General features: G+C 42.3%; 1 protein-coding gene across 1 annotated transcript; it reads left to right on the top strand.

Annotated features, from left to right (window-relative positions):
* Window positions 1-5,112: 5,112 nt before the first annotated feature.
* Window positions 5,113-8,849, top strand: LOC124657998 (probable staphylococcal-like nuclease CAN2). The gene is made up of 9 exons (XM_047196451.1): window positions 5,113-5,242; window positions 5,713-5,768; window positions 5,915-6,029; window positions 6,383-6,490; window positions 6,624-6,811; window positions 7,368-7,424; window positions 7,500-7,659; window positions 7,735-7,803; window positions 8,451-8,849. The coding sequence occupies exons 1-9, from the start codon at window positions 5,240-5,242 to the stop codon at window positions 8,673-8,675; spliced, it is 981 nt and encodes a 326-aa protein (XP_047052407.1). The 5' UTR covers window positions 5,113-5,239; the 3' UTR covers window positions 8,676-8,849.
* The last annotated feature ends 383 nt before the right edge of the window (window positions 8,850-9,232 follow it).

The raw sequence follows: 9,232 nt of genomic DNA, 5'->3' as shown, positions 1-9,232 counted from the left end.
AGTGACAACTATCCCTTATTCACTGAAGACGGTGGTAGTAGAATGGGGGAAGACGAAGTCGAAGAAGAGCCCATTTTCGATGAGCCGATTTTTGATGACCCGGATGACGATTTGGGTCGGGCCATTCTTGATGCGAAGATGAACTGCGGAAATGAAAAGGAGAGGTTGAAGTTGGAGAAAATGTTAGAGGATCACAACAAACTATTGTACCCAAATTGCGAAAATGGTCAGAAAAAGCTGGGTACCACGCTGGAATTGCTGCAGTGGAAGGCAGAGAATGGTACTTCGACAAGGGATTTGAAAAGTTGCTGAAAATAATAAAGAAGATGCTTCCAGGGGAGAACGTGTTGCCCTCTAGCACGTACTAAGCAAAGAAGGTTGTCTGCCCTCTAGGATTAGAGGTGCAGAAGATACATGCATGCATCAATGACTGCATCCTCTACCGCGGGGAGTACGAGAATTTGAATGCATGCCCGGTATGTAGTGCATTGAGGTATAAGATCAGAGCGAGATGACCTCGGCGATGTTGAGGGTGAGTCCACCCCTAGGAAGAGGGTTCCTGCGAAGGTGATGTGGTATGCTCCTATAATACCACGGTTGAAACGTTTGTTCCAGAACAAAGAGCATGCCAAGTTGTTGCGATGGCACAAAGAGGACCGTAAGAAAGATGTGATGTCTGAGACACCCGCCGACGGGTCGCAGTGGAGAAAAATCGACAGAGAGTTCAAGTCATTTTCAGATGACGCAAGGAACTTAAGATTTGGTCTAAGTACGGATGGCTTTAATCCTTTCGGGGAGCAGAGCTCCAGTCATAGCACCTGGCCAGTGACTCTATGTATCTATAACCTTCCTCCTTGGTTGTGCATGAAGCGGAAGTTCATTATGATGCCAGTGCTCATCCAGGGCCCGAAGCAACCCGGCAACGACATTGATGTGTACCTGAGGCCATTGGTTGAAGAACTTTTAGAGTTGTGGCGTGACGAAGGTGTACCTGTGTGGGATGAGCACGAACAAAAGGAATTTAACCTACGAGCGTTGTTATTTGTAACCATCAATGATTGGCCTGCTCTTGGTAACATTTCAGGGCGGTCAAACAAGGGATACAATGCATGCACACACTGTTTAGGTGAGACTCGATAGTAATTATTTGGGAAACAAGAATGTGTACACGGGGCATCGTCGATTTCTTCCAAAACAACATCACGTAAGAAAGAGAGGAAAGCATTTCGGAGGTGAGGCAGATAACCGAACGAAGCCTACCCGCCCTAATGGGGAAGTTATATATGATATGGTCAAGGATTTAAAAGTGATCTTTGGAAAGGGTCCCGGCGGACAATTTGTTCCGCATGATGTTGACGGACACGTACCCATGTGGAAGAAGAAGTCGATATTTTGGGAGCTACCCTACTGGAAATTCTTAGAGGTTCACTCGCAATCGACGTGATGCACGTGACGAAAAATCTTTGCGTGAACCTGCTAAACTTCTTGGGCGTGTATGGGAAGACAAAAGATACACCGGATGCACGGCAGGACCAGCAAAGTATCCACGAAGGAAACAACCCGAATCCGCAGAAGTATCAAGGTCCCGCCAGCTATGCTCTTACCAAAGAGGAGAAGGAGATCTTTTTTGAAGTCCCGAGTAGCATCAAGGTCCCGTCCGGCTTCTCGTCGAATATAAAGGGAATAATAAACATGTCGGAGAAAAAGTTTCAAAACCTAAAGTCTCATGACTGCCACGTGATTATGACACAATTACTTCCGGTTGCATTGAGGGGGCTTCGCCGGAAAATGTTCGAGTACCCATTGTGAAGCTATGTGCGTTCCTCAATGCAATTTCTCGAAGGTGATCAATCCACTTACTCTACAAAATTTACGAAGGATGTGGTACAATGTCTAGTCAGCTTCGAGTTGGTGTTCCCACCATCCTTCTTCAATATTATGACACATCTCCTAGTTCACCTGGTCGAAGAGATTGGCGTTCTCGGTCCTGTATTTCTACACAACATGTTCCTCTTTGAGAGATTCATGGGAGTCTTAAAGAAGTACGTTCATAACCGTGCTAGGCCGAAGGAAGCATCTCCAAGGGCTATGGAACAGAGGAGGTCATTGAGTTTTGTGTTGACTTTATTCCTGACCTTAAGCCGATCGGTGTTCCTGAATCGCGCTATGAGGGGAGACTGCGTGGAAAAGGCACGCTAGGAAAGAAATCAGCAACGTGTATGGACGGACATTCTTTCACTCAAGCACACTACACAGTTCTACATAATTCCATCTTGGTGGCTCCGTACAAAGAGGAACACAAGGAGATCTTACACTCTAAATACCCGGAGCAACGTGAAGATTGGATTGATGGAGAACACATGAAGACTTTCGGCGGTTGGTTGCAAACACGTCTCATGAATGTCACCGATGACGAGCAGCTGTACTTGTTGGCCAAGCAACCATCTTCTACTATATCGACTTTTCAAGGGTACGAGATTAATGGGAACACATTTTACACTTTCGCCCAAGACAAAAAGAGCACCAACCAAAACAGTGGTGTCCGCTTTGATGCAGTAAGATGGCAATGGGAACAAGGTCACATATTATGGGTACATAGAGGAGATATGGGAACATGACTATGGACCTAATTTCAAGGTCCCTTTGTTCCGGTGCAAATGGTTCAACCTGAAAGACGGGGTACAGGTAGACCCGCAGTACGGAATGACTACAGTGGATTTCAAGAATCTTGGGTACGACACCGAACCATTTGTCCTAGCCAGTGAAGTGGCTCGGGTATCAGGGAGATAAAAGGGATACACAGTGTCTACCAGCTCGGACAACAACCCGTTCAATCGGTCGCCCCTCTCAAGGTGTTTGACGGGAAGATCGTTCAAAGTTCTCGACAAGACGCAACTGATTACGCCTTAGCTGAATGAGCATATCAGTTTGTTCAAGGGAAAGATTTGGTCGAGAATCTCAGGAAGGTACCAACATGTATGCGTAACTTGCATTCGTGGTACCTTAAGGCCTCAAAGGAAGGGATCGAGACTATCATGGTGCGAGTTAGGGAAGAGCACTACTTCCAGGAGTACCGTGTGAACGTTGACTTCGCCGAACTCTTTCAGCTATACAATCTCCGGGCCCTCGATAAATCAATCATCGCTTGCTATTGTCCGTAAGTGATTTATTTATTTAATTTGAGAAGTCGTTCATTGTCTCGCAGATTATAATCTTTTGTGCGCTATATTATGCAGATCGAAGATGCTCGAATGCAAAAGGGACGATATCACAGACATTGGGTTCATTGACCCGAACACAATGCATGTTAAAACCATAGAGAATCCCCTCTATAACAAGGATACACCGCAGACTTTGCTAAGGTTTTTGAAGCGACAACGTGACAAAAAGCTAATACTTTGGCCTTACAACTTCGAGTGAGTCTTACTCGTCTTATAACACATTATATTTTGCTCACCGTATGTCAAAATTTTAACTAATGACTTATATATATGACACTACATATTGAAACGTGCGTAGGTTTCACTTTATTCTTCTCGTCATCAATTTGGAAATTGGAGAAGTTGAAGTCTTGGACTCACTAAGCAAAAAAAGGATCTATACTTGTCTTGTTTTTTAATGCTCGAAGGTAATTTTAATTCTTATCGGTTTGTTTCGTTAATTTCCTGCTTTGAACTAATTGATGACTCTTTTATGCATTTTCTTTTGTCGAGCAGCGTATGGCAAACTTTCATCAAGGAAGATACGTCCCGTGAATGGACACCGAAGCTGCGATGGCGTGCGAAAGTAAGTAGTACTACCTAGGTCCACACACCTTTTAATTATCATACTTGACTATTGTTTGATTGAATTATATTCTTGTAAAGAAATGCCCGCAACAACCTCCGGGAACCGATCTCTGTGGATTCTTCGTTTGCGAGTACATCCGCAGAATTATCAACGAGAGAACGAATAATGAAAGAAATAAAGAGGTACAAAAAGAATCTTCACAAATTTGTTTTGTTATCATAAGTTGTGCTGAGTTTCAGTAATAGTTGTTTCATGTATTCATTTGTATCTTATTCTTTTATAGTTGGCAAGAAAGCGGAACAAGCTCTCAATCGATGACCGCTTCATAGCAATAGGCGAGGAATTGGCGGGATTTTTCCTTCGGGACGTCATACCACCACTCGCAGAGTTCCACTATGAATGAAGATGTACATGTTACATATATAGTTGACTCGAAGAGTACCACTATGCTACATGTAATAGACATATATAGAGTACGCTCGGAGAGTACCACTATGCATGAAGATCGATCTTCATGCATAGTGCTACTTAATTTGCGATCTTATGCAATAACATGTGTGTTATATTATATGCACCAACTTGCTATGCATCATCTTGATCTTCATGTACTACCTAAACCCAAACGCGTTTCTGGTGCATCGACGCGATATGAAACAAACCGATATCCCTAAACCCCCCTCCAAAAACCCTAAAAAACCAATTCTCTGCCGCGGCAGAGATTTGGGCAAATTCCCTGCCGCGGGGGGAACCTTTGGTACCGGTTCGTATTACCAACCGGTACCAAAGATCCTTAGCCCTGAGCTCTCCTGGTGGCCCACGTGGAGGCCCCTTTTATACCGGTTCGTAAGCAACCGGTACGAAAGGGTGGGGGGCTTTAGTGCCGGATAATTAATACCGGTTGCTCAACCGGTACTAAAGCCCCTCTGGAACCGGTACTGATGAGAGATTTTCTACTAGTGGGTTACAGTCCTCTCCGTCCCCGCCCCCCAGGCCCCGAAGGCCGCTCCTGCATGTCGCGCCCCAGGGCGTCTCTGTCGCCTCCTTAGCTTCGACCACCCGGAGCATCCTGATTCTCCGGCCCCAGACACCTCCGGCGGCGGCGCCTCCGCCCTTCAGGCCCCAACGCCAGCTGCAGGCTCCTCCTCTGGTTCCCCGCTGCGCCGCCTCCTCCTCAGCTTCAACGAGCGGCAGCAGACTCGTCCCGTCCCAGCCTGCTCCGGTTCCAGCTCCAAGGCCCACACAGCGGCTGCATCCTCCTCCTCCTACTACTACTACTGTATCCCATGGCGACACCGTCGCCTTTTCAACCACGAGCTGCGTGGTCCTCCGGCACCAAAAGCACAAACGGCTACAGCCTCCCCCGGTTACAGACGCCGTCACCACCCCGGCTCCGACCACCACGGGCCTCCTCCGGTTCGAGCACGACCTCCTCAACTTCGTGCTCAATAAAATGGTAACATGCACATGCATCGCTCAAGCTCGTGTGTGTCTTCCTAGTCACCGTGAAGAAAAGTGTGTGTAGATTTACTGTATGAAATGCTTATTTACTTCGGCGATTCCTCCGAGTACAGTACAAGGTTTGCTATGGCATCATACTGCAATGTCTAAAAAAACAGTTAACTGCAACACTAGTAATAATGTCTCAAAATCAAGTATATTAATAGTATAAAGTATCTGACTATATTAAATTTTACTTATATCTAATCACGTAATGGACACACTGCTTAGGGCTACTATTATGCAGCCACCCATAATAGGTAATAAACTCTTTGGTCGTATCCTTCAACCATGTAGACACAAAACGTTACAAACAAATCATGTAGTGATCTAAGGCAAATATTGATCTTCCATTTCCAAGTTCTGCTTCTGGCTCTAGCTTTACTATGATGCAGTGTCAAGCGTTTTTTTTTATGATACCGTTAGGTTCCTGAAGGGCTCGGAAGGCATGTTACATCATCCAAGAAAGCACAAGCTAAATGGTATGGGATATCCAGAACACCTGTTAGTTTTCTCAAATTTGTACAATATGATCCAGCTACTGAATTTTCGTTTTACAAACTAAACTTTTAGAGCACCACACACAATTAAGGGGTCAGATTTAACCTGTACTTTGAACAAGAACCAGGTATAGGAAGATCTCGGAGGCTTATGTAAGAATAGAACCCCCTCCGAAGACATCGGCAGAGGCTGCCATACTAGTTGCTACAGCTCTGGGCAAGATCCACAGAGCTAATCTGGAGGTATCATGTTTTCAGAACATACAAATAGCTACTACTTTCAATTCTGCAAAGGAATTCTTGTTTCTTCCTTTTTTTTCAGATTCTAGTTAGTAGCCCTACAAGAGGCATTCAAAGACACAGTGAACATTTGATCATTGGAGATGCATCACATATAGTACATCTAGTACAAGGCTGCAGATTTATTCAAAATGCTATGTAAAAGATTTCAGCCTTTCATCCTCCAAAAAGCACTCAGCCTTGTCGTACTGCTAAAAATGTTCCGCAAACAAAACCAACAATAGATGACAGTTGCATTGTTTCCTTATTTTTGGAATTGTTCAACTAACTGCATGGAAACAATGTTTTAACTTCAGGGTGTTCTTTCCTTCTACGGCTTCGTGATTCCGACACCATCTGTAGTCACAAAGAACCATCCGGCATCACTACCGCATGGTGTGCAGTTCGTGCTGAACACTTTGCCGGTCAGACACGTCTCATATGACTAATCATTTTGAGCAAAATATTTATAGACAGCATCACAAATCTCGATGATTATTTACATTCAGAAATCAGAACTGACAAATGATAATTTTCACAAACCACTACTTTTATCAGGTACATGCAAAGTGCATTGGAGATGGTGATGGCTTTACTGCTTATGTAGACACAGCAGATCCAGGTGAATCAACAAATGTGCCACAAGAAGTGCGCGAAGCTGTCATTGCAATGGCGCGAACACCCAAGCTCAGGAAAAGCCAAAAGAAAAATGTGCTTCAAACTAAACTTAACAAAGCCGGATATAGGTATAAATACTACTTAACCCTTCCTGCCTCCCCCCTTTAGATTAACGAATATATTTGGTTAATTTTTTTCACCTCTTATTTAAAAAAGGAGAAAGAGACTTCACCTAGAAGAAAACCGAATCAAGTAATATTAAAAATGGTGTTTGCAAAATTTGTTTATCTTCCCATGTGTATAGGTTTGAACTAAAAATAAAACAGGTTGTAATGAAAATTATTTTCCTGAAAATACATGTTACTTTATCAATAATTGACAATAATCACCCATTCTCTCCAAAAATCATGCATGCGCAAAATTCATACACCAGTATCATTTGTATCAAGGGCATCATTATATCATGGATTTAGTCATCTGACATATTTCCGCACAACTCCAAATCAAGAATGGCATAGGTTACAGAACAGCTATTATCACCAAATATGGGGCCAAGGAACTTTTTTTCATGTTGTGTCTTCTTTTTCTCGAGTAGTTGAAGTTAAATCATAAACTTTAAAAATTCGTGATAGTTCTATTTTGAATTATAAGAGTATACCATATACTGAGATCATCTATGAGCAGGATAATATATACTTCAAAAGATGAGATCCTTGCAAGGCAATACCGTTTCAGATTGAGGTATAAGTTACACCTTAACAGATATCAAATATATGTTGCAAAATTTAAAATTTATGAGGCTCATTTAATAAGCAGGGGCATTGATGCTCCAGAGAAGGAAATGCAGTATGGGAAGGAATCCCAGGATGCGCTAGTGAAGCTTATTGCTGGCAAAAGTGTCATGGTTCACGTATATGGGCAGGACCAGTATAATCGCTATGTTGGTGATATCTATTGTGGTGGTGTGTTCATCCAGGTGAATAGAATTTAGGCATCTTATTTGGTTTCTGATTTACTTTCTGATAATAATGACTGCATTCTCATCTCCCAGGAACATATGCTGAAGGAGGGACATGCATGGTATTGCAAGATTTACGACAGACGCCCAGAATTTGCAGAGGTGAGAAACTATAGTGAACCTAAATGTCTTTTTGTGTAGTGCAAACTGTATTATCAAAGACAGCTTTTGTATAAACTTGAGCTTGGCATGCTTGCAATTTAATGGCTAATACCAAAGGGGCCATATCTACCAGACCAGCTAGAGTAAACCATCAATTAAGTGCATCCATGAAAGTCACCTAGGTATCAGTTCAAAATCAACAATATAAATTATGAAAATGCTTAAGTATTTCTAAATTTAGTACATCATCATGTTATTTGAAGTTCTAAAATCATTTTAAGCTAGCAGCAAAGCCTACCAAGTAAAATTATATAGAATGGAACTACAGTTTCTCGCATAATGTCTCACTTTTGGCAGTGTAATGTATAAGTTCAAACCTGAATGTTAAAACGTAGTTAAATACTCTCAACTTTTTTAGGAGATGCATTTTGTGTTGATTTAGCACTTATGCAAAGAGGTTTCGATGACGGTTTGTGCTAGTCACCAGATATATCCCACCATCAAAAGACAGTGGTACACATGCTACATCATAGGATCTATTGCTTGTAACATTAATTTGGAAGATACAACTGCTACAGTTACCAAATTCAACATATATAAGTGTGTTTGTGATATGGATATTACTGGTTTATGCTTTGATTGTGAAGTGGGAGATGAAAGCACGGCATGCACGCCAAGGGCTTTGGGCATCTGATAACCCTGAAAAGCCGTGGGATTGGAAAAGGAAGCACAATGTGAGACATGAGAAGAGATCTGATAACCCTGATAAGACAATGGAATGGAGAAGGAAGACTGCACAATGCGAGATACAAGAGCACCCTATTTCAGTTATCCTTATGGACCTGAATCTCAAGTGGCGAGCTCTTGAATGATACAGAAGTCAAACAGTCTGGTAAAGATGGAAATTTAGCGAAATGCAGCAAGAGCCAAAATTTCCATTCTCTTATTCGGGCTTAACCTTATCCTTAAGTAAACTATGTACAGTTTATGTGTAAATGAATTGTGGAGAGCACTGCATGTATACTATTGCAATAAGAAGTAACTTGTACCAGTTCAGGCAGCAGAAATGCAATAGCCCGAACGCCAGATTCTGAAAGTAACAAATAATTCTGTGGAAGGAAGGTTATGCAAAAGACTGAAACTGGTTGACTGAAACTGGTTGAAACTGGTTCTTCTCTTGTTTTTTTGCTTATACAAAGACACAAGTCTTGGCGTGTGTTCGAGAAAAAAAAAAGACATGAGTAGAGCGCTAAAAATCTTAACCATCAACCAAACACCTAAAGAGAAACAAAAAAATATCAGCAATGTTTAGATTTTTTTTATTTCTGTAATAAACTGAACCTAAGCATAAGAACAACCAAAACAGAGCTTTAAGTTTCAAAAAGAGGAAATACACTTCTCAGTCCTTACAGCAGAAACAATCGAGTGA

Source organism: Lolium rigidum, chromosome 5 (assembly GCF_022539505.1).
Source record: "Lolium rigidum isolate FL_2022 chromosome 5, APGP_CSIRO_Lrig_0.1, whole genome shotgun sequence".
NCBI classification, from domain to species: Eukaryota; Viridiplantae; Streptophyta; class Magnoliopsida; order Poales; family Poaceae; genus Lolium; species Lolium rigidum.
Note: the sequence above shows the minus strand (reverse complement) of the source record. Positions and strands in the feature narration are given on the sequence as shown.